Below are 25,626 nucleotides of genomic sequence, written 5' to 3' on the forward strand. Positions count from 1 at the left end.
AACCACCGCTTGAGGCTCCGTTTGGCTGCTGGTTGACTAAAATCCCTTATTTTGGCTGCTGGTCCCTTATTTTAAAGGCTGCTGGTCCCTTGTTTTCAAATCTGTAAGTTGACAGCTATGCGTCAGAGGCACCAATGCTTCTAAAGATGAGTTGCTGGAAATCTCAGGAGGGGAAAATACTGTTGCCCTCATGTCAAACTTACAGGCTTCCCACAGCCATCTAGCTGGCCACTGTTAGAACAGGATTCTAGGCTAGATAGGCCGGTGACCTGTTCCAGCAGCTCCTGATTGTGTTCTTATGTTTTCAATTCGATTCGATAATCTTTATTGTCATTGTCCCATACAGAACAACGAAACTGAAAAATCTACATAAGACATTCAAAACACAACACGCCTGCTATCCCAGCTATCCCAACCTGGTTAGCCCCCTAAAAACTCTGATAACTTATTTTTTGGTCAGAATTGCCCCACTGGGTCAAACTAAGCATCTATCCCAATCTTCTGTTCCCAGAAGCTCACAACAGAGCAGGGCAGGAGACAAGAAAGTCACATAGCCCAGACAGTTCACAGGCTTAAAAACATGACTAAATAATGGGGTGTGTTTCTGCATAGTTCTAGAGCAGCTTAGGGCAAAATGAAAACGTACAAGACCCATGATGAACAGGTGAACCCAATTTGCATCTTCTCCCCTCCCTCCCTCCCTCCCTCCCTCCCCACCCACCCCAAGCAATGGCTTGCCAAATCTGGGATCAGCGAGGCACCAAGCACAGCTCATATGTTGGGGGGATGTTCCCAAAGCCACTCAGTTTGGGGGAGAGGTCAATGTCCTTTGCAGGCACAAGGGATTTCAAAGAGAAGCTTTGCAAGATGGTGGTGAAATAGAGGAAGAGCTCCATGCGGGCCATGGCTTCCCCCAGGCAGACGCGCTTCCCTGTGGAGAGAGAGAGAGAGAAAGGAACCCGAATAAGTCATAATTTGCTTGGCCAAGGGGAGCTCCACTCTGCCTGCAGATGCTACAGAGGTCTTGGAACGCCACCTTCCCTTCGACCTTTATATTTCTCTCTCACATTATTCTCTGTCAGTACTACTATATAAAATAAAATAATTTATTTATACGCCGCCGAACTGGCTGGGTTTCCCCAGCCACTCTGGGCGGCTTCCAACAAAATATTAAAATACTGTAATACATCAAACATTAAAAGCTTCCCTAAACAGGGCTGCCTTCAGATGTCTTCTAAAAGTCTGGTAGTTGTTTTTCTCTTTGACATCTGGTGGGAGGGTGTTCCACAGGGCAGGTGCCACCACCGAGAAGGCCCTCTGCCTGGTTCCCTGTAACTTGGCTTCTCGCAGCGAGAGAACTGCCAGAAGGCCCTTGGAGCTGGACCTGAGTGTCTAGTGCCGTGTCAGTACTATGAGCACCATTGCTATCACTACCACTGCTATTCTTAATCATCATCGTTTGTTTCCCACATTTCTTCCAAGGTTTTCAGGGTGGCACACACAGGAATCATCCCACTGTATCTTCACAACAGTGATGAAGGCTCGATTAAGCTATAAGGGAGCTGACTAGCCAAAGGCCCTTTCAGTAAGCAGTAAAAAGCAAACAAGGACAGAGACCTACCCGAAGAAAATGGCACAAAAGCATCGTTCTTCTTAAAGCGCCCTTTCTCATCCAGGAAGTGCCCAGGGTTGAACTTCTGGGGGTTGCTGAAATATTTGGGATCACGTAAGACTGAGCCTAATAAGGGGAAGACATCAGTGCCCTGGAAAGACATGAGACAGAGGTCCATATTGAAATGGAACTGACAGGGACAGCGAGGGCCTCATAAACAGATATGGATCACCCTTTCATCTTTTCCATAGGGTTGTTCCTTTTTAACTGAACTCCCCTCTTGTCTCACCTTGGGCAGGTGGTACCCCCGGAACTGAGTGTCTCGCATCACAGTGTGTGGAACTCCCATGGGGACAATGTCTGTCAGTCTCTGGATCTCATGGATGACGGCGTCTGTATAGGGCATGTTCATCCTGTCTTCGCTGGCAGGGATGCGGTTGAGGCCAATGATGTGGTCAATTTCCTGGTGGACCTTCTCTGTGGAGACATTGAGAAACACCTTCTAGGAGATCAACCAGGGGAAGTGAAAACGTGGCCTTCTGAGCACATCACTGAGAGAAAGAAGCGCATTATGGATGCGAGTGGAACAGCCCTGGAATTAGCTGCCTTCCGGAGCTTAGAATTGGAAGCTGTCTATCATGTAGAGCCATCAAACCTTAAACTGGAAACAAGTGGATTTCATGCATTCAGCCCTGTTTAAAGCCTGACAGTGCCTCATCATTGATCAGTTCCTATGGGTAGTTTGGATTTGATTTCCCACTTTATCATTACCCGAAGGAGTCTCAAAGCAGCTAACATTCTCCTTTCCCTTCCTCCCCGACAACAAACACTCTGTGAGGTGAGTGGGGCTGAGAGACTTCAGAGAAGTGTGACTGGCCCAAGGTCACCCAGCAGCTGCATGTGGAGGAGCGGAGACGCGAACCCGGTTCCCCAGATTATGAATCTACCGCTCTTAACCACTACACCACACTGGCTCATCGTATAAAATAATGCCTGGAAAATCCAGCAGCTGTAACTTACTGATGTCTCCCTAGGACATTGCGGCAGAAAGCACAGATGGCTCCAAAGTAGGGAGTAATTGCTCCAGTCCTCCTGAGCAGAAGAGTTAGCTAGAGGGAAGCCTTTCAGAGATGGCCACTTCCATATCCCCTCACTCATATGCAGTGGCTACTTTTTCTCTTTGTCCACAGCAGTCATGAAATTAAAAGACGCCTGCTTCTTGGGAGAAAACCAATGACAAACCAAGACAGCATCTTAAAAAGCAGAGACATCACCTTGCCGACAAAGGTCCGTATTGTTAAAGCTATGGTTTTCTCAGTAGTGACGTATGGAAGTGAGAGCTGGACCATAAAGAAGGCTGATCGCCGAAGAATGGATGCTTTTGAATTATGGTACTCTTGAGAGTCCCATGGACTGCAAGGAGACCAAACCTCTCCATTCTGAAGGAAATCAGCCCTGAGTGCTCACTGGAAGGACAGATCCTGAAACTCCAAGACTTTGGCCACGTGTTGAGAAGAGAAGACTCCCTGGAAAAGACTCATGTTGAGAAAGATGGAGGGCACAAGGAGAAGGGGACAACAGAGGACGAGATGGTGGGACAGTGTTCTCGAAGCTACCAGCATGAGTTTGACCAAACTGCGTGAGGCAGTGGAAGACAGGAGTGCCTGGCGTGCTCTGGTCCAGGGGGTCACGAAGAGTCGGACACGACTGAACGACTAAACAACAACAACTTTTTCTCTTCTCCTCATTATGGGTCAAAACTGAGGTGAGCAGCCGTAATTGAATCACTCCTCAACTAACCATGTGAAGGGGGCAGGAATCAAGTTGCCTCCAGTTGAACTTTAATGTGGCAATCAATAAATCACTGTAGGGAAAGGAAGGTGTGTGAGCACTTCCACCCTGAAGGATGCACTACAATATGCACCTGGCCTCTTCTCCATCTCACCTTGAGATATTTTTGTTTTGCCCTCCAATTCTTCTCCTCTTCTCTTTCTTAGGGCTTACTTAGATCTCATGTTAAACATGTAATTGGGAAGCCCACCTCGCTTCTTCTTTTATTTTATTTTTTCAGAGAAGGCGTGCGAAGGCCAGCTTTCACTGGGACCACAACAGAGAGAGAGAGCAGGTTTTGCCAGTGGTGTCTGGTGCTCCTTGGGATTGGTTGGGTGGAAGTCACACAGCCCAACAGCAGGTGGTGCCAGAGTCAATGACAGGCAGAGCCAACAAACCCAGCCTTGCCCCCATTTTTCATCCTCCCTGCTGAGCTCTGCAATGAGGAAAATTGAGGCTGGGGAGGAAGAGAAAGCTGGCAGTAGATTCCACCACTCGGACTGGATGTGTGGGAAAAGGCAGGCAGGTGGGGGTTGCCCAAGTGGGCACGGGATTAGCTGTTCCCTACTTCACTGGGACACGGGTGGCTCTGTGGGTAAAACCTCAGTGCCTAGGACTTGCTGATCGTAAGGTCGGCGGTTCGAATCCCCGTGACGGGGTGAGCTCCCTTCATTCGGTCCCAGCTCCTGCCCACCTAGCAGTTCAAAAGCACCCCTAAGTGCAAGTAGATAAATAGGTACCGCTTTATAGCGGGAAGGTAAACTGGTGCTGACTCGCCAGTTGCGGCTTTGTCACGCTGGCCACGTGACCAGGAAGTTTCTTTGGACGGCGCCGGCTCCCGGCCTCTTGAGTGAGATGAGCGCGCAACCCTAGAGTTGGTCACGACTGGCCCGTATGGGCAGGGGTACCTTTACCTTTACCTTTACTTCACTGTGATCCCAATGAAAAGCCCCCCCCTGCTATTAAACTCTAGGGGGAAGTCCCCATTGACAGCAGCAATGATGAAAAGCAGAGTGAGGCAATGCTTTTCATAGGAACTGAAGGAAGACTTACCGGTAAATCTTTCCTTCCCATGTGCTGCAGTCTCTCTCTCTCTCTCTCTCTCTCTCTCTCTCTCTCTCTCTCTCTCTCTCTCTCTCTCTCACCTGTCAGCTATCCTCATGATGCTTTTAGCACCATGTCTAGCTGGGTGCCTCTAGTCTCCTGGTTCTTCTGATTTTGATACAGCTGCTAATGCATATTAGGTGCCATCATTAACCATTTTATCAATGGTAAATGACAATGGCTACAAACTGCTATCTAAGCTTAATGGGTCGTATTTGACTACAGATCTGGATTGCTATACATTCAGATAATGATTTAACCCCAAACCAGCCTTTACCAACTTAGTGCCTCTATATATTTCGGACTACAATTGCTGTGCCGACTGGGTCTGATGGGCGTTGTAGCCCAAAATACCTGAAGAGCCCCAGGTAGATGAAAAAAGGTAAATGACCCCTGACAGTTAAGTCCAGTCGCAGACGACTCTGGGGTTGCAGCGCTCAACTCGATTTACTGACCGAAGGAGCCGGCGTTTTTCTGCAGACAGTTTTTCCAGGTCATGTGGCCAGCAGGACTAAGCTGCTTCTGGTGCAATCGAACACCAAAACCAGAGCAGCGCTCAGAAACGCCATTTACCTTCCTGCCACAGCAGTACCTATTTATCTACTTGCACTTTTTGCCGTGCTTTCGAGCTGCTAGGTTGGCAGGAGCAGGGACCAAGCAACGGGAGCTCATCCCATCGTGGGGATTCGAACCTCTGACCTTCTGATCGACAAGCCCAAGAGGCTCAGTGGTTTACCACAGCGCCACCAACGTCTGATGGGCGTTGGTAGCCCAAAATACCTGAAGAGCCCCAGGCAGATGAAGGAAGAAGAAGAGTTTGGATTTGATATCCCGCTTTATCACTACCCGAAGGAGTCTCAAATCGGCTAACACTCTCCTTTCCCTTCCTCCCCCACAACAAACACTCTGTGAGGTGAGTGGGGCTGAGAGACTTCAGAGAAGTGTGACTGGCCCAAGGTCACCCAGCAGCTGCAGGTGGAGGAGCGGAGACTCGAACCCGGTTCCCCAGATTACAAGACTACCGCTCTTAACCACTACACCACACCACTACATCAGCACTTGCTTGACATCTGCCAGTCCCAGATGTCATCCTCCATACCTTCCACTTCCGGGTGTTTCATCAAGAAGAGGAATCCGTATCTCAGGGTGGAGCTGACCGTCTCTGTCCCAGCAAAGAACAGGTTGAGGGTGGTGAGGACCAAATTCTTCAGGTTGAATTCACTGGAAGGGTTCCCTTTTTCCTGTGAAGGAACAAAGAAATTAGCGTATGTGTGTGCGTGTGCATGAATGTGCACCGTGTACGCAAGCATGGCCACTGGTGGCAAGAATGGTTTTATGGTTCAAAGGTGCTTTGACTCTGCTCAGGGCTGGATTTAGGTTTGATGAGGCCCTAAGCTACTGAAGGTAATGGGGCCCTTTATATGTCCAGCTTGTCAACAACAAATTGTTGCTGTTTTGTTTTTTGTGTTGAATATACGCTATATGGTAATTTATGGACCTACGGTAATTGGTCTCTAAAGCCATTTGCATATAACAAAATACAGTGGTACCTCGGGCTACGTTCTTAACCTGAAACTGTCCGTTCTTAACCTGAAACTGTTCTTAACCTGAAGCACCACTTTCTCATCCTGAAGCAAAGTTCTTAACCCGAGGTACTATTTCTGGGTTAGCGGAGTCTGTAACCTGAAGCATATGTAACCTGAAGCGTCTGTAACCCGAGGTACCACTGTATGTATTTTATCAAAGTCATTGTTGAACTGAAATACAGTTAAGAAGTATATTAATAGTGAAATACAATTAATTATATTAATAGTGAAATACAATTAAGAAGTATATTAATGGTGAAATAATTATTAAGCTCTAATCGTATGTGGGTTTAATTTTTTATCTTATATTTTGGAAATGTGCATCCATTTTTTTTTCTTTTAATTTTTTTGGGCCCCCAAGAGAGTGGGGCCCTAAGCTATTGCTTGCTTAGCTTATGCGTAAATCCGGCACTGACTCTGCTAAATGCCTCTTGCTTGTCTGGACAGATAGGGAGGGGTGTGGGTGTTACAGATACCGTCATGCAAAGGTCACATTCAAATTCATTGCTCAGCCCACTTTTTCCTCTGGCTCCATGCACCGCTGCCATGGGGAAAATGGCCCTAGGGCAGGAAAAGGTTCCCAACCCTTGGTATAAAGGTAAAGAGTAAAGGGACCCCTGACCATTTAGTGCAGTTGTGACCGAATCTGGGGTTGCGGCGCTCATCTCGCTTTACTGGCCGAGGGAGCCAGCGTACAGCTTCTGGGTCATGTGGCCAGCATGACTAAGCCGCTTCTGGTGAACCAGAGTAGCGCACGGAAATGCCGTTTACCTACCTGCCGGAGCAGTACCTATTAATCTACTTGCACTTTGATGTGCTTTCGAACTGCTAGGTTGGCAGGAGCAGGGACCGAGAAATGGGAGCTCAGCCCATCGCGGGGATTCAAACCGCCGACCTTCTGATCGGCAAGTCCAAGGTTCTGTGGTTTAACCCACAGTGCCACCTGCGGTCCTTAGCATACACCATGCATAATTGGACAAATTTCTGCTATGTCTCCTCTGAGCTGTCTTCCCCCCAATCGGAAAACCTGATATTGTAGCCTTTCCTCACAGGGAAAAATGCACCAAGCATTTTGGTTGCCTTTCAGTGCACGTTTCTGTGTGAGGAGAGCTGCACACACAACCAGGATTCCACGTGTTGCTGCCCCTATCCTGGCAGGGGGTGGGGGCTTCCCTCCCAATTTCAGATAATACGGTCCAGTTTGGTTCTCTTCCCTTCTCCCATGGCTGAAGAGGGGATCCATTCTGGTACCTTCTCCATCTGGCTAAGGAAGCAGTCAATGAAATCCCGCGGGTTGTTGGGGTCGAGTGTCGCTTGGTTCTTTTTGATTCTGTCTGCAATGAAATCCTTGAGCTCCTCGATTAGGTAGTAGATGCGGTTGTGTCTCCCGGGCAAGTATTGCATGACGCAGGAATACATGTCGTAGAGCTGGAAGGGAAAAGCAGCTGTTGTTGCTGTATTCTGAGACCATGCAGCCAAGGAACACAGCTTGTACATTGAGAGGAATAAAGAGCAGAGACGCTTGCCCAGAGATGGGAAGACGGTAAGATTCCCACTGAGGAGGACTGGCAGAAACTACTGGACCATGCACAGATGGCAAGATTAACTGGGAAGATCAGAAATCAGGAGGATCAAAGCTTCAATAAAGAATGGGACAAATTTGCATTATATTTGAAAGACCACTGTAGATACTTGAACTCTCAGGCAGGTTTTAAATAACTTGCAATGACTTTGGATACAATGGAGGATAGCAAACTAAATGGACTTATTAGGTAAAAGTAAAGGGACCCCTGACCATTAGGTCCAGTCGTGGCCAACTCTGGGGTTGCGGCACTCATCTCGCTTTATTGGCCAAGGGAGCCAGCGTACAGCTTCCGGGTCATGTGGCCAGCATGACTAAGCCGCTTCTGGTGAACCAGAACAGCGCACGAAAACGCTGTTTACTTTCCCGCCAGAGTGGTACCTATTTATCTACTTGCACTTTGACGTGCTTTCAAACTGCTAGGTTGGCAGGAGCAGGGACCGAGCAATGGGAGCTCACCTTGTCGCGGGGATTTGAACCGCCGACCTTCTGATCGGCAAGCCCTAGGCTCTGTGGTTTAACCCACAGCGCCACCCGCATCCATATAATGGACTTACTATATGCAGTAAACAAAAAATTTACTTGAAGAACCCACGGAAGGGAGGAGGGAAGTTCTGAGTATCAGAAGAATCTTGTGCTGTTTTTACCTTATGTGTTCATGACTGGGAATGGAGTTGTAAAATCAAATTAAAAAAATAAATACAGATAGAGACTCCCAGAGAAGAGGTCTGTTGCCCCTTCCCATTTTTGTCTTGAAAAGCTGAGTTTCCATTTTTGGAATGCTTCCCCCTTGCAGAAAAAGGGTAGATGGACTCCCTTGCAGATCTTTCCATTACCTGTGCCCAAGGAGTGCTCATCTCTATGAAGCTCTCATTGATCATGCGCAACAAAGAGAGAAAAACCTTGTCGTCGTAGTCAAAGCGACTGCCAAAGACAACTGAGCTGATGACATTGGAGACTGTGCGGCTTAGGAAGAAGGTGGGATCGAAGGGCAGTCCTGAAAAGCACAAATCCAAGGGTCATTGGTGATGGCACCCTTTGCCCATTTCCCTCTCCACAAGCCTCTGGCAGAAGCAGCACTGCGGAAGGAGTTGGGCGAGGCCAACACTAACCTTTAAAGGTAAAGGTAAAGGGACCCCTGACCATGAGGTCCAGTCGTGGCCAACTCTGGGGTTGCGGCGCTCATCTCGCTTTATTGGCCGAGGGAGCCGGCGTACAGCTTCTGGGTCAGTGGCCAGCATGACTAAGCCGCTTCTGCCGAACCAGAGCAGCGCACGGAAACGCCCTTTACCTTCCCGCCGGAGTGGTACCTATTTATCTACTTGCACTTTGACGTGCTTTCGAACTGCTAGGTTGGCAGGAGCAGGGACAGAGCAATGGGAACTCACCCCGTCGCGGGGATTTGAACTGCCAAACTTCTGATCGGCAAGTCCTAGGCTCTCTGGTTTAACCCACAGTGCCACCCGCGTCCCAATACTAACCTTTAGTTTTCCTAAACTCCTCCAGCAAGTATTGGGCCTCCTCTTGGATCCGCTCCTCAATGGACCGTTTCCCCATCCCAAAATTCCTCAGGGTGGTGAGGGAGAAGCGACGCAGCTGCCTCCACCGTTCCCCGTTGGCCAAAGCAACTCCTGGAAATGAAGGCAGTGACATTCCTTAGGGCAGCCATGGTTGATACAAAATCTTATCTCCTACCCTCCATATTTAGGCCTGAACAAGGCAGGCACATATTACAACTCAGCTCCTTGACTCACAAGCCCAGGAGAGGTTCTGTCTGGCAGGAAATATAAGAAATTCTGGTGGTAATTTACATCAGCGATAACCCCTCTGTGCCTGCCCCCAATAAGCTCCCCCACTTTAAAGCAGACCTCACTGACTGTAGTTCAAAACAGCTTTCTCTAGTTGAGAAAGGCTATCCCCAACTAGAGATGGTAAAATCTGTAGATCTCAGTTTCTTCCACTTTCATATTTTCCCAAACTGAAGTTTGGTCCTCCACATTCCCATGTCAGTTTGAAATTCTTCTTTTTAAAGCCTTCATGAATATTAATCAACCTGAAAGTGTGATATTCTCCTAGTATATACATTTTTTTGGCAACCAATTCCCCCTAATATAAAGGATCTTTGAATCTTACATATGCATTTTTATGGACACTACCCTAGCGGACACATTTTGGTATGCGTTGCTTGTTTGGAGAATTGCCCTACAAAATTTGGAGAGCTGCAGATTCTGAAGGATGGCCGTGTTTTGGTTTCTGTATTGTTTCAAAAAGGTCAGATTCAACCAGTTAACCTTTAAAAATGAATTTGTCCTCTGTTCCTATCTGCAAAACAGACTCTCCTTTACCATTCATAAGAGTTTCTCCATGTTGTATTGGCAGAACCCACCAGATCTACTCGACTCACCAAAGCCATTGAAGTTCCGGTCAATAGAAGCCAGCTCCCCCCGGCCACTGAACTCCTCAGCTTGGTCCACCAAAGCTTCCTTCACTGCCTCATGTCCACACAGGACCACAACTCTCCGCGGCCCAAGGTACACCGTGAACACGGGACCATATTTTTGCTGCAGCTGCAGAAGAAACCATAGTTAAGAAGACAATGGTGAAACAGGCAAAGCAGGACACATGAAAGAAGGTTGTAGAATCATAGAATCATAGAATCCTAGAGTTGGAAGAGACCCCAAGGGCCATCGAGTCCAACCCCCTGCCAAGCAGGAAACACCATCAGAGCACTCCTGACATATGGTTGTCAAGCCTCTGCTTAAAGACCTCCAAAGACCACCACGCTCCTTGGCAGCAAATTCCACTGTCGAACAGCTCTTACTGTCAGGAAGTTCTTCCTAATGTTTAGGTGGAATCTTCTTTCTTGTAGTTTGGAACCATTTGTAGTTTGTAGAAGCCTTCAATCCGTCTGGGCCAGCCTGGTGCCCTCCAGGTGTTTTGGACTACAATTCCCATCAGCCCTAGCTACCATAACCATGCTGGTTGGGGCTGATGGAAACTGTAGTCCAAAACATCTGGAGGGCACCAAGCTGGCATATATATTGCATGGAAAAAGTGGGTAGACATACACCCTGCAATTAATTCTATAACATGCTGTCATTCAAAGAGATTCGTTAGTAAGAGATTCAGAACACAGAGAGAGAAAAAGTCCTACTTCACACAACATAGAGTTAAGTGGTGATGGTGGTAGACCCTTATGGTGGTAGATACTTACATGGGTGGCTGTAAGTAGAAATAAAATAAATTCATGCCGGGTGGGTATTTGGCATAGCTGTCAACATTTCCCTTTCTTTAAGGTAAATGCCTTTATTCCGAATAGGATTCCTCGCAAGAAAAGGGAAAAGTTGACAGCTATGCTATTTGGTCAGTGGGTATTTGCTCATAAAAGGTGATATAGAGCTTCCATTTTCAGAGGCAACATATCTCTGAATTGCCTTTGTGGAGCAAAAAGTGGGGTTGATGTTGCCTACAGGCCCCTCTGGGGTCTTTCCAGAGAGTTGTGCTCAGTCACAGATGCAGTGCTGAGCAGACCACTGGTCTCACCTGGCTGGAGTCATAAGAGCTACCTTGTGGAAGGTGGAACATGCGCTCATACCTGTTCCCTGGCTCAACTTGGGCAGTTCGAAACACAAGAATTCTTGAAAACTAAGCATACAGCTCCAGCCCAGCCATACTTTCTCCCCTCATTTCCTCCCAAGCTTCTGATGGCAAAGAGAGCACAACTCACCGCCAGAAAGGACTTAAAGGGCTCGCTGGTTTTGATTTGCAGCAAGTTGCCGATGAACGGCAAGGGCGTTGGCCCAGGGGGCAACTTGCCTTCCTTGTGCATCCTCTTCCATGCTGAGATGAGGAGCAAGCAGGAGACACAGATGGCCAGGAAGATGCTCAGTGCCCCTCCAAGCTCCATGGCCAAGCGGCTGAGAATTCAGCTGAAGGCCAGCCTCGGCGCACCCATTATATGCCCCTGCCCTGTAAGTGAAACCATCTAGCCTGGCCTCCTGGACTTCCTTGCAGAGCAGGAAAACAAGATTGGGTTTCAATATAGCATTCATTGTTTTGGGAAGGTAGAGGATGGATGGATTCCTCTCTGAGTTCAAAGTGAGCATTTGGGGCACGTGGAAGATTTCTTGGCTAAACTGAAGAAGGCATTTTTTAAAAAAAAACACTGCATAGCTTCCCACCTTTCTACTGTATCTTACAGAAGCAGGCCGATTTAGGATCAGAGTTCAAAGTCTGCAGAAATCAATGACACAGCCTTGCTGCCAATATTTATCAGGAAAGTTCCTTTGAGCATCCAGGAGATTTGTTGTTGTTGTTTAGTCGTTTAGTCGTGTCCGATTCTTCGTGACCCCCTGGACCAGAGCACGCCAGGCCCTCCTGTCTTCCACTGCCTCCCGCAGTTTGGTCAAACTCATGCTGGTAGCTTCAAGAACACTGTCCCACCATCTAGGCCTCTGTCGTCCCCTTCTCCTTGTGCCCTCCATCTTTCCCAACATCAGGGTCTTTTCCAGGGAGTCTTCTCTTCTCATGAGGTGGCCAAAGTCTTGGAGCCTCAGCTTCACGATCTGTCCTTCCAGTGAGCACTCAGGGCTGATTTCCTTCAGAATGGAGAGGTTTGATCTTCTTGCAGTCCATGGGACTCTCAAGAGTCTCCTCCAGCACCATAATTCAAAACCATCAATTCTTCAGCGATCAGCCTTCTTTATGGTCCAGCTCTCACTTCCATACATCACTCCTGGGAAAACCATGGCTTGAACTATACGGACCTTTGCTGACAAGGTGATGTCTCTGCTTTTTAGGATGCAGTCTAGGTTTGTCATTGCTTTTCTCCCAAGGAGCAGGCGTCTTTTAATTTCGTGACTGCTGTCACCAAGAGATCTGTATATGCTTATTATTATTATTATTATTATTATTATTATTATTATTATTATTATTATTATTATCTACAGCAGGAGTGCCAACTTGAATAAAATATTGGGGGGCCCAGGTAAGTCCCACCCCACATAACTGATCACAAATGCATGCACGCCATTTGAATGGAAATGCCCATCAACATTTTTGGGGGCCAGGGCTCAAACATTTTATTGGGGACCAAAGGGACCTTGGGCCCTAGGAGTTAACTCCTATGATCTACAGCCTCTGCTTGTATACTGGGTTAGGGAGAACATTGCTCCGGCATGTATGAGCCCATTGCTAGGTCCCAGAAGCAGCCTCCTATTAAAAGTTCTAATCTGAAACATATTTGTTTGAGATCATGGGGAGAACTATCGCCTGCCCAAGCAGGGCCATAGCTCAGTGGCAGGTCACCTGCCCCACATGCAGAAGGTGCTGGGTTCAATCTCTGACAGCATCTCATAGCCAGGCTGGGAAAGAACGTTTCAGCTGTGATTCCTGCACTGCATAGGGTTTGGCTAGATGACCCTTGGGGTCCCTTCCAGCTACAGTTCTGTGAGCTGCCTTGCATGCAGAAGGCCTCAGGAGAAGTTTCAATCCCTGGCACATCCAGATGGAGCTGTAAGAGAGTCTCTGTCTCAAACTCTGGAGAGCCATTCCCAGTCAGTGAAGATGCTATGACAAACTGGGTGGACCAGTGTTCTGACTCAGTGGAAGACAGTTTGCTATGTTCCAGCTGGTAAACTGGGACCGGCTCCAAAGGGTGACAAGTTGAGCATTTGCCAAAGCCACCAACGGTGTCTGACAGCGCTGCCTTTCCCCTTGTGCACAGAAAACCCCAAAACATCATAGACGCAACGGGAGGTTATTCTCTATCTGTCCTTCCCACCTCTGCATGGGTTAGAGGCCACTGCGAAGGCCCTGCCTGAAGATTCTCCACCTCATCCCATAGGGTGTAGAAACAAACTCTGGGTGGAGTACTGTATTTTTCACCCTATAGGACGCACTTTTTCCCCTCCAAAAATGAAGGGGAAATGTGTGTGCGTCCTATGGGGCGAATGCAGGCTTTCGCTGAAGCCTGGAGAGCCCCACCACCAGCCCCACAAGCTCGGGGGACAGCGGTGAGGCGCAGCACGCCATCCCGCTGTCTCCCGACCTGGTTTGGAGGCTGGCGGCGGGGAGAAGCGTGCAAGCTCGGGGAACAGCGGGGAGGCGCAGCGTGCCCAGGCTTAGCTTTGCGCAGCTCTCCGCAAGGCGCGGGAGCCCGGCACTGGGCTCCCACGGCTTGCGGAGAGCTGCATGTTCTGGGGGCTGGGGTCGGGGGAAGCTCGGGCTTCCCCCGCCCCAGCCCGCGCCTGGGGGGGGGGAAAATAATTTCCCCCTTTATTTCCCCCCAAAAAATATTGTAAAATTAATGAATGTTAGAAAAATGTGGGAATGAAGTTATATGGCTTTAGTAGAAATGTTATAAGGAATTAAGTATAAATAGATTATTAGAGTATTAAAAGAAAAAATAAGGTTAGAATATGTTAAGATAACTATAGGATAGAAAACAGAGGAAGATGGAAAGGAATTGATGAAACAATTAACAGAAGTGGAATACAAAAAGGGAGGTGTGAGGAGGTCGTTGAAATAAGCGAATGAAGGATAGGATAATGAGATTGTATGATGTGTTGTAAATTGTTTTTATTTTGTTGTGTTAGTTTAATATGTTAGTGTTGTGTGGTGTTTTTGTATTGCATTGTATTGTCTATTTTGTTTTGTAATGTCTGTAATGTTTAAATTGTTGGAAAAGTAATAAATATAATTTTTAAAAAAATATTCCCTCCCCCCCCAAAAAAAAATTAGGTGCGTCCTATGGGCCGGTGCATCCTATAGGGTGAAAATTACGGTAAACTGTTTTGGGCTGGGTGGTCTGCCTTCGTACAAGGCTTGAGAGTCACCACTTAGAAAATGAGACCCATTCAAAAGTTCATGTGATGCGAGGGCTCCAGATGCCCAAAGAACGACAAAGCACTTCCTTGGGAAGTGATTTATAATGAGTTGGGGGAAAAAATTTTAACATTGCTTTCCCAAAAAGACCAAAGTCCTTTCTATTGGGAATAATCCAGACAGAAATCCCTAGGTGTCAGAAAAGCCTGTTTATGTAGGCAGCAACAGAGGCCCATGTTTTGTTAGCTCCAAAATGGAAAGTGAGCGAGGTCCCTCATAAACAAGATTGGCAACTTAAGATGTTAGAATTTGCAGAACTCGCAGGTTTAACATATAGAATAAGAGAGGAAGAAGAACGTATATTTAAAGAAGAGTGGGAAATATTCATTGAATATGTGGAAAACAACTATATGCAGCTGAAAACGCTGCCAGCATTAAGATAAATTCAACAGAGTAAGTAATAATTGATTGTTGTAAAAGTGGAAATCTGATTTCAATGGTTAAGGTGAAATATGCAGGAACAGGGGATATGCAAAACGAACCATGGAAGGAGAAGAAGGGAAGTCAGTGGATATCTTAAAGTTTGTAAAATGTTTATTTTGAAATGTAAAATTGAAATCTTTAATAAAAATCGTTTTAAAAAAGGAACGACGAGGCACTTCCATGCTTTAGCGTCAGCTGGGAAAAGGTTCCGCTGCGTGGAACTCACGGCTACCTCAAAATCAATCACGGGTGTTGTCAACTCTCAACTCAATGGCCTTCAGCCAACTGTCCTGGGTCAAGAATGCTTGACGATTGCTTCATTTAACCTTAGCAAACAGAAAAGCATTTTACAAACATTAAAATCAATGTGAGATTGGGAGGCGAGGAGGTGGGGGCTGAGCAGTTATGTAAAGCGAGATTGGGTTGCAGCTGGTGTTATGCAATCCCCTGCAAGGGAATAATTCTCCCTTTGGGAGCTTGACTTTGCACTTTGAGTGCCTTTGTTTACCCACCAATCACTCAAACCCTTGTGAACAGAGGCGGGGCAGCGAGAACTGATCCTCTATACCTCAAGCATGTATGGCCCCAGCTGACTAATATTTATCAAGGCATGAGAAGACCTGAGATGCCTCTGACAGGCGGCGCAATGTAGACAACCTGAGGCAGGTCATTCCCCCCCAACACAACACACTTTTGACAGGCTTTTGTGAGTGTTACGGAAATGACGGGGGGGGGCACACCTTTAAAGTTGTTACAATGTTACAAATATTATGCCTGAATGTATCCTTTCGACTTGACAGCTCAGATACCTAGCTTTATAAATTTGTAGAAAACCCATACTTTAACCAACTCTCCTCATTCCAACGCCATTTTAACCCTTTGTTACCGGAAAAATCCGAGGGCTCCCTTGGACAAAAAGTAAAGACACCAACCAGAGTAAATTGGAGCAAATCAGCAGCCTGTAGGCTTGGCCTTTATTGAACTATTGCAACAGGGTGCTCCCCTCACTTGCAGGAGAGAGGAAAGACACAGAAAAATGGTGTGCAAGACCTTAAAAAACTTTTGAAATTCCCATCCTGTAGGTCAAGCCCACCCCCAGAAACATCATGCATACATTACAGAAAGGAGGGGTTGAGGGAGGAGTTGTGGTGGTAACCTGAGTGTCCTGTCACCTGGCTGGTTCCCCCTTTCCCCCTCCCCATGAGTACTTTCCAGGTGACAGAGGGGAGTTGGCAGTTTCCTGCCCCCAGAGGGAAGATCTGATCATTGTCCTTTGTTCCAGTCCATGCTGAATCCACTCCCATCTTTGTGATCTTGATGGTCGTCTGTCTAGGACCATCAGGGTTGGCATAGCAACTGGGCAGGGCTCCTGTGGATGTGCTGGGATAGTGAAGGGATTATGGCTGGCCTGTATCAAACCTTCCCCATTTTGTAGTCTTTCCTTCATGGAGTAAAATAAAAGTGGAACAGTGAAAATCCGATGTATGGTTGATTTTTCTATGAATTTATAACAGAAGCGTAGTGTATGCAGTGTGTGAGTGTGAGTATGTGTGAAGTTTGTACAAACTGAATGATTGGGGGGGGTTTCCTGCTACACCTTAAAGAAAGGTGAATTTGGGCTCCACCTCCCTCCATGGCCCAAGAAGCAGGAAGTCACACAGGCAGCAGGAACAGGGCATCCTACCATAATTCCCCAAGCGTGAGAGCGCAGACACGGCCCCCCCCCCCACCCAGGGAGTGACCAAGGGGGCAACACTAGACATCCGCAGAGGCAGTTGAGCAAGTCAGGTGTTCTGAAAGCCCATCTCCAGACCAGTCCTGAGGGCAAGGAGATGTCAAGGGTTTTATTGTTCTTTCGGTGATGGTCTTAGGAAAGGTGTCTGATCAAGTGACCTAATGTTGAACTTGTGTAATCCTTGTGTACCCCTCCCCATTTGTGACATGCTAGTGATGTAGTGATGATGTATCAATGCTGCTGCTCAAAGTGTATTCAGGGGGAAAGAGGGAAGTTTTGAAAGAGGATGTGTTCGGGGTTATTACTCGTGTGGGGACCTGTCGCACAACGATAAAGATCGTGGTCTACTGACGGCTGTTTTACTCCAAATTACTTGGCTGGATAGTGATGTATGGAAGTGAGAGCTGGACCATAAAGAAGGCTGATCGCCAAAGAATGGATGCTTTTGAATTCTGGTGCTGGAGGAGACTCGTGAGAGTCCCATGGACTGCAAGAAGATCAAACCTCTCCATTCTGAAGGAAATCAGCCCTGAGTGCTCACTGGAAGGACAGATCGTGAAGCTGAGGGTCCAAGACTTTAGCCATCTCATGAGAAGAGAAGACTCCCTGGAAAAGACCCTGATGTTGGGAAAGATGGAGGGCACAAGGAGAAGGGGATGACAGAGGACGAGATGGTGGGACAGTGTTCTCAAAGCTACCAGCATGAGTTTGACCAAACTGCGGGAGGCAGTGGAAGACAGGAGTGTCTGGCGTGCTCTGGTCCATGGGGTCACAAAGAGCCGGACACGACTAAATGACTAAACAATAACTTGGCGTTATTTTACTGACTGCATGGACCTGCAGGGGACTTGCACCCCGATGAGCTGGGCTGTTGAGTAGGCTCTCACCCCAGAATTCTTTTCCCTTAACAGAGGTATTTGTATCTGTCTTAGTACTTTACTCCCTCTCCCACCACTGCAGCAAAGCCCCCACCCCCACAATTTTGGCTCAACATATCTGAACGATGTAAGTGCTCCACATTGTACCTCTCTGTCCAGTGTGCAAGTTCCTTAATAATTATGACCTGCCAGAAAGACCCAATGGTGGTTCCCCCGGAAACATAGTATCCATTTATTTTTTAATATTCAAAAACCACCCAATTGTACTGCTGATGGTCTGAGCCTTTGGTTCTAACCATTGTTCACGCTTTCTGTTTTCAGCTGCAGAGTAATGGTGGCAGCCCTGTGCGAGTTACACAACCAGGCACCCAGTGTTTGCCAAATTCATTGTGCCTAATCATACCATGACAGTTCCCTGAGAAGCCAGAAGGAGCAAGCAAAGGAAAGAAAGAGAGAATCTATAAAGGACAAAAGGCTGTGAAAAGGCAGGATTAGCCTTTGGGGAATCCACCCTGAGCACAACGGGTAACGCTAAACCTCTCAAAGGGTTGGTCCAAACCAGTTCTTCATTATGTCCTTGAAAAAGGAGCCGCTTAAGCAGGTTGCGTAAGAAAAACATTCTGCGGCTTGGACAATACGTGCTGCCCAAATTGTCATGGGCTTCAGCCATGTGAGAGCAACAAAATCCGTGTGTGCAAAGGCTGAAGATATTTGGCAAGGAAACTGTTGTGCACAACTTGCCAGGAGGCTGAGGCTGGGATGTGGGGACAGAAGCCACTTAGATTTGGCTCAGTAACATCGAAACTGGGGAAAGGAACACAGGAAGCCTTATTCTGAGCCAGACTGGCTCGGTATTCTCTTGACACAAATTGGCAGGGGTTATCCCAGGATTTCAGGAAGGGGAAATTAACAGCCATACGTTGGTGGTGCTGCCAGTATAGAACGTGGGACCTTTTGCTCTAACTCTGAGCCACAGCTCATCCCAAAAGGGAAGAAAGGGCTGTCTCAAAAATACCTGTGGCTAGGTCCAATAGAGACCAAACCCTGGCTCTGGGTGGGGAAAGTGGCAGCTGTTCCAAAAGTCATAAATAAATCTTCGACACCTCCCTTTCCATGGAGGCGCAGATTGCAGCTATAACAAAGGCGGCATTTTTCCATCTCCGCCAAGCTAAGCAGTTGGCTCCTTACCTTTCTCGCCCTGACCTAGCCACTGTGATCCACGCGACGGTCACCTCCAGACTGGATTATTGTAACTCGCTCTACGTGGGGCTGCCCTTGAGACTGACCCAGAAACTCCAGCGGGTGCAGAATGCTGCAGCGAGACTCCTTACGGGGTCCTCGCTGCGAGATCACATTCACCCGGCTGCACTGGCTCCCGGTGGAGTACAGGATCAGGTTTAAGGTGCTGGTTTTAACCTTCAAAGCCCTATACGGCCTAGGACCCTCGTACCTACGGGACCGCCTCTCCTGGTATGTCCCACAGAGAAACTTACGGTCTTCAAATAAAAACATCTTGAAGGTCCCAGGCCACAGAGAGGTTAGGCTGGCTTCAACCAGAGCCAGGGCTTTTTCAGCTGTGGCTCCGATCTGGTGGAACGCTCTGTCACAAGAGACTAGGGCCCTGCGGGACTTGACATCTTTTCGCAGGGCCTGCAAGACAGAGCTGTTCCACCAGGCCTTTGGCCAGGGCACAGCCTGACTCCCTCCTTCGGCAATCTTCGCGGAGCTCTGCCCCAATGGTTGCCATTGGTTTGATTTGAATTTTATAATGAACAATTTTAGAGTGTTGTGTTGTACTGTTGTACTGTTTTATTGTTGTTAGCCGCCCTGACCCTGGCTTCGGCTGGGGAGGGCGGGATATAAATAAAAAAAATATTATTATTATTATTATTTAATTAATTAATTAATTACGGTCCAGAGACCCAACAAATCACTGCAAAGCAATACGCAATTCATATAGCCTACCTCCAGGTTAAACAAGCATTTTGTTCAAAATCATTGGTTCTTGCAACAACCGATAAAAACTTTGCCACTGCTAATGTTCTAGCGTTTGTCCGGTCTTCAAATAGGAACTTGACATATTGAGCCGCTGGTTGCCCGATTCCTCAGTAGCAAACTGACAACTTTTCTAAATGAACATAATATACTATCTGAAGCCCAGGCAGCCTTTCGTGAGAACATCAGACCACTGTCTAATGCTGTCCTTCCTAGCTGAGAAGTATACCAGGCCTCTACAGGGTAAACTCTTTGTGGCCTTCATGGATCTGAAATCAGTGTTTGATTCCATCCTCAAATCCCAGCTATGGTCCAAATTAAATCTGATTTTGCAGGACAAATGACTCCTCTTTCTTATAAAAGCCCTGTACAATGGAACGAAACTGCAGGTCCGATGCGGTCGGCAGGGACAGTTATTGAACAGCATCGAGATGACTAGGGGGGCGAGACAGGGATGCATTTTGGCCCCCACACTGTTTTTTCTCTTCTTAAATGACCTAGAAGAGAGCTTAATGGACCCAGAATGACACATTCCAAAAATAGGAATGAGAAGGACCCCCCTTGTTGTTATATGCGGATGACGCAGCCATCATCTCACATTCCAGACCAGGTTTGAAATACCGTATTTTTCGCCCTATAGGACGCACTTTTTCCCCTCCAAAAATGAAGGGGAAATGCGTGTGCGTCCTATGGGGCGAATGCAGGCTTTCGCTGAAGCCTGGAGAGCGAGAGGGGTCGGTGCGCACGGACCCCTCTCGCTCTCCAGGCTTCAGGAGAGCTGCAGCGCCAGTCCCACAAGGTCGGGGGACAGCGGGGAGGCGGAACGCCGCCATCCCACTGTCTCCCGATTTGGTTCGGAGGCTGACGGCGGGGAGACGCGTGCTTCTCCCAGCCGCCAGCCCCGCAAGCTCCGGGGACAGCGGGGAGGCGCAGCGCGTCTTCCCGCTGTCCCCGGACCTGGTCTGCAGGCGGGCGACGGGGAGAAGAGCGCTTCTCCCCGCTGCCTGCCCCGCAAGCTCCGGGGACAGCTGGGAGGCGCAGCGCGTCCTCCCTCTGTCCCCGGACCTGGTCTGCAGGCGGGCGACGGGGAGAAGAGCGCTTCTCCCCGCTGCCGGCCCCACAAGCGCCTGGGGGGGGGGGAATAATTTTTTTTTCTTTATTTCCCCCCCAAAAAACTTGGTGCGTCCTATGGGCCGGTGCGTCCTATGGGGCGAAAAATACGGTACATGCTGAGGACGTTTTCTGGTTACTGTTCTGGAAATGGTTTATCCATTAATTATGAAAAATCTAAAACTTTAGTATTCAAAATCATAAATAGTTCAATCTTTACTAGCAAATCCTGTCAGTATCCTCATTGGATACTGCTGGCTTTTGCCAATAAGAAATTACCGTATTTTTCGCTCTATAAGACGCACCAGACCACAAGACACACCTAGTTTTTGGAAGAGGAAAACAAGGAAAAAAATATTCTGAATCTCAGAAGCCAGAACAGCAAGAGGGATCGCTGCGCAGTGAAAGCAGCAATCCCTCTTGCTATTCTGGCTTCTGGGATAGCTGCACAGCCTGCATTCGCTCCATAAGGCGCACACACATTTCCCCTTACTTTTTAGGAGGGAAAAAGTGAGTCTTATAGAGCAAAAAATACGGTAATTTAGGTTCAGCCTGAGCAGGAGACTTGAAAAGGCTGAAACCGGAAAAGGCAGAGCCTCTGAAATTTGGTGATGAGGCTATCTGGTCCAGAGTGAGCCAGTTCCTTTCTGAACCTCAATTAAAGTGGAGTTTTTTGGCTATTGGGGAGCGGTCAGTTCTACAGATATAGCAGAGGATCTTGTCAATGACAAGCCTCATTTTGATAAACCTTGGGCTCATCCACACTTAACCTGTTGCCCAGTGCTTTCTTCACACAGGTCCGCACTTCTCCAGTCAACATCCAAGTACATTTTTACGCCCAAGATGCAGCAAGGGAAAGTTTGGACGAGCCCTTAGAAGTGTAAGGCAGGCGATAAAGAATAGCCCTGAGCATAAGTTAACTTTGAAGCCAGTTTTCCATCTTCCTACAGGCAGAAGTGTTAGCTGAACTCGGAAAATTGTTAGCTATTTGCAGTTTAGTAGCACTGCAGAGAGCTTGCTGGGGAGACCACGCATTAAAAAGGGACTCAAAAATAACTTAAACAAGGTTTTAATAACAAAAACTCCTTATACACTAAATACATCAACAACAAACCAGACCAAACCACCAACCCATCCCCCAGGGTCATGGGAGATCTAGGTGCTGCTCCTTATATACTACACCCAATTGCTGGCACAGCTTAATCAATACAACTCAGCAGCACCTGCTTTGTTTCACAGCTGTAAAGCTGGGTCTCGTTATTTTGCTCTGGCCCCTTAAAGAGACATACACATCGGGTGGAACAATGATGAACCTTTACATTTAACGAAACCATTCAACAGAAATAACAGAGAAACTTGGGATTTTGGGGTAGCAGCGACAGAAGAGTTTAGAATCAGCCCAAAAAACAAAAGGTAGCAACAAGTTCACGATCTTTCCCAGGTCTTATTAAATGGGATTGGGGTGCTGATTTGCTTATTTTCGGTTTGCAGACATTTTTTAAATGACACTGCGGATGCAAATAGCAATCTGGATATCTGGCATACCCAGCTTGCAGGCACCATTTGTGTGTGTGTGTTTCTTAGAGATCTGACTTATAAAGGAACCTAGTGTTGTTATAAATCCATATTGTGATAGGTGGAGGTGGAAGAAAGATGATTACATCGTAGTTGTTATTTCAATTTATTTCTTGCCCAGGGCAGCAAGCACATCAATATTTTCTTTTAAGCATTCTAAAAACAATCCCCACAACGGGGTGACCTCCCGTTGTTCGGTCCCAGCTCCTGCCAACCTAGCAGTTCGAAAGCACTTCAAAGTGCAAGTAGATAAATAGGTACCACTCAGGCAGGAAGGTAAACGGCGTTTCTGTGCGCTGCTCTGGCTCACCAGAAGCGGCTTAGTCATGCTGGCCACATGACCCGGAAGCTGTAGGTCGGCTCCCTCGGCCAATAAAGCGAGCTTCCTTCCAATTGGACAAAGACATCTCTCTGCTGTGCGCTTCGGGATAGGGCTGGGCAAGCTGTTCGGCCTTGGAGCCAAATCTGCTATGATTTTGACGGCTCCAACCCTGAGAGGCCAAAGAGGGCGAGCTGGGCTTGCCAGCTGGCCTCCCGGCCCCTCTGCCTGTTGACACTCCCATCATCCCTGACCACTCATCCCACTAGCTAGGGATGATGGGAGTTGTAGTCCAACAACAACTGGGGACTCAGCTTTGAGAAATATTGGTGTACTCTGATGGTCAGTGGCTGTCCAGGGTTTTAGCCTTTCCCATCTTGGCCCTACCTGGAGATGCCAGTTATGGAAGCCAAGGCCTTCTGCATGCCAAGCAGGTGCTCCAAATAACAGGGGAAGAGCCCACCGCTCCTTCGCATGGAGAAGGTCCCATGTTCAGTCCTGGGCAATAAATCCTCTGCTTGAAACCGTGGAGAGCTGCTGCTGCCAGCCAGTGTAGCCAACACTGAACTAGATGGACCAATGATCTGGCTCCATAGAGGGCAGCACCTTATAATCTGACGGTCCACTCTGCAGGTCACTGGGACTTGTGGGTCTGTCTCCCTACGTGCCCTCAATCTGCAATTCCCAGTGCAATCCCAGGCAAGCGGGAAACGACCAAAGAGGCAGAAGTCACAGCAATGGGCGAAAAAGAAAACTCGGCCAACCCCAGCCAGCAACATTGGGCAGGGAAGCAGTTGATAGGTTGGGAACATTGGGAAACAAATCCCTGGATCTTTGTGGCTTCGCTGCCTTGGGCTGCAACCAGGAAATGAATGGTTGGAGATCCTGAAGCTATAAGGAATGCACTCCTGAGCATGTGCAGAGTGCTTTCTTTGGGTAACACTGGACAACCGCCAGCCACTTCCACCCCTCTGGATTTAGGAGGCCCATTGAGCTTGTGATTCCTACCAGACTTTAGCCCTGGTGGCATCTCCTAATAATAATAATAATAATAATAATAATAATAATAATAATAAATATTTTTATTTATACCCTGCACTCCCCAGCCAGAGCCAGGCTCAGGGCGGCTAACACCAGTAAAAATACAGTAAAAACATAATAGGGGGAAAAAAACAATTTAAAATACAGGTTAAAATGCAGCTCTGTCTTGCAGAAAGATGTCAAGTCCCGCAGGGCCCTGGTCTCTTGTGACAGAGCCTTCCACCATGTCGGGGCCAGTACTGAAAAGGCCCTGGCCCTCGTTGAGACCAGTCTAACCACCTTGCGACCCGGGACCTCCAAAATGTTGCCATTTGTGGACCTTAAGGTCCTCCGTTGGAACATACGGTAATACAATGGTGCCTTGGTCCCTTTACCTAAGTCCATAAAGAATGCTGTGTTATTTTACTGTTGTTAGCCACTCTGAGCCTGGCTTTGGCTGGGAGGGCGGAATATAAATAAATTATTATTTATTATTATTATTATTATTCAAAGAACTGTCGCAACAACCAGATTTACGAATCTGAACCATTTGCTTCTCCTTCCAGATCCAGCCTACAAGAGCCTTCAATCATCTCCTGCCTCCGAACCCAGAAGCTCCCCACCATATGGAACAGGACGGTGATGATCCTCAGCGCCATCCTGCTGCTGCTGCTGCTGCTGTTCCTGGCCAGCCCCTTTCATCTGTACCCGTCGGAGCTCTCCTGCCTCCAGCAAAACCGCTACGCCAGATCCTTCCACCTCATGCTCACATACAGTGGGCCACCACACACGTAGAAGGCAGGGAGTGCTGGTGCGGCCTGGACTCTTCATAATGCATGGAGAGAAGAAAGTTGTCTCTGGGAGTTCCACAGGCTCTTCCTCCAGCAGGTTCCAGAATCTGTTCCTGCAGTGCAGTGCCCGGCTGCATCTGCTCAGAGATGGGCTGTAGCACCTGGTGAAAGGAGAGAGACCCCCCCCCCACGTGTTCATTTATTAGTTGTTAACACAAATATTCACTTACAGATAGGTAGCCGTGTTGGTCTGCCAACACGGCTACCTATCTGTGTATCTAAACTCTGTGTATCTGAAGAAGTGTGCATGCACACGAAAGCTCATACCAAGAACTAAATTAGTTGGTCTTTAAGGTGCTACTGGAAGGATTTTTTTTTGTTTTGACAAATATTCACTGTTAGGCCTATGTTCCTCCATTCATTTAACTGTTCTTAAAAATGATGGAACTTGTATCCAACTACGCATGCCTCATACATTTGCGGCACATTCCCTTCCTCCTAAGAACTACAGTTCCCAGCACCCTTGACAAACGGCTATACCCAGGATTCCTGTGTTTGGGTGTGCTTTAAATGTATGATGTGCACACCGCCTTTCTTCCACTCGGCACAGAGTCACAGAAGTCAAGGAACCTAGGTTAGCCATCCCCATTAAGTTCAGTGTGTCTGCGGACATCACCCTGAGGCTAGGAGTTCCGTAGATCGCAGGCGGCTGCATTTTGAAACGCAGGACCTTAGGTGGTAATTCTGGCAACCTCTGCTCTTTGATTGCCACATTCCCTCGCTAGAAGTGGCAACATCTGGAATTCTGGGTGGCCTTTTCTGCAGAACATGAACAAGAACACATTTAGAAATGGGTATTTTGAAGGAAATGATTTTGAGAGGAAAATGCACTCTAAAATATTATTAAAAGGCAGTTTTTTAAAAAGATCATGGCATCACACAGAAAGGAGGCAGAACCAACTTCTGGGTGAATCCACACGAAAGCTGCATAAACCATTAATATAAGGTTACCAGATTTTTTTCAATGAATCCGGGGACACTTTTCAACTTCAATGGATTTTGTCAAGGGGCTGATTTCCAAAATCTGGGGACTGTCCCCAGGAAACAGGGACACCTGGTAACCTTACATTAATAACGTTTTATCACCCATTTATTTGTTTGCAAGCAGCCTTGTACCACTT

The 25,626-nt window shown here is 47.6% G+C and overlaps 1 protein-coding gene and 1 long non-coding RNA gene across 2 annotated transcripts; one reads left to right on the top strand and one right to left on the bottom strand.

The window, feature by feature from the left end:
- Nucleotides 1–722: 722 nt before the first annotated feature.
- On the bottom strand, nt 723–12,424 carry LOC309376048 (cytochrome P450 2G1-like). Its single transcript, XM_081922201.1, has 9 exons — nt 11,442–12,424; nt 10,119–10,281; nt 9,196–9,345; nt 8,551–8,711; nt 7,384–7,560; nt 5,646–5,787; nt 1,902–2,089; nt 1,622–1,763; nt 723–931 (listed from the first exon to the last, which is right to left on the bottom strand). Exons 1-9 carry the CDS (start codon nt 11,619–11,621, stop codon nt 750–752), a joined length of 1,485 nt encoding a protein of 494 aa, XP_081778327.1. The 5' UTR covers nt 11,622–12,424; the 3' UTR covers nt 723–749.
- Nucleotides 12,425–15,463: 3,039 nt separating this feature from the next.
- LOC309376259 lies at nt 15,464–23,377 on the top strand. The gene is made up of 3 exons (XR_014171127.1): nt 15,464–15,728; nt 17,957–18,160; nt 23,268–23,377. It is a non-coding gene; the product is annotated as an uncharacterized lncRNA (long non-coding RNA).
- The last annotated feature ends 2,249 nt before the right edge of the window (nt 23,378–25,626 follow it).

Source organism: Podarcis melisellensis, assembly GCF_964234715.1.
Source record: "Podarcis melisellensis genome assembly, chromosome: 8".
Classification (NCBI taxonomy): Eukaryota; Metazoa; Chordata; class Lepidosauria; order Squamata; family Lacertidae; genus Podarcis; species Podarcis melisellensis.

Coding starts and splice junctions, on each gene's coding strand:
- LOC309376048 (XM_081922201.1), bottom strand. CDS start 11,621: ATGGAGCTTGGAGGGGCACTGAGCATCTTCCTGGCCATCTGTGTCTCC. Junction 10,282..11,441: donor CCTTTAAGTCCTTTCTGGCG/GTGAGTTGTGCT, acceptor TTTCTTCTGCAG/CTGCAGCAAAAATATGGTCC. Junction 1,764..1,901: donor GGGGGTACCACCTGCCCAAG/GTGAGACAAGAG, acceptor ATGTCTTTCCAG/GGCACTGATGTCTTCCCCTT.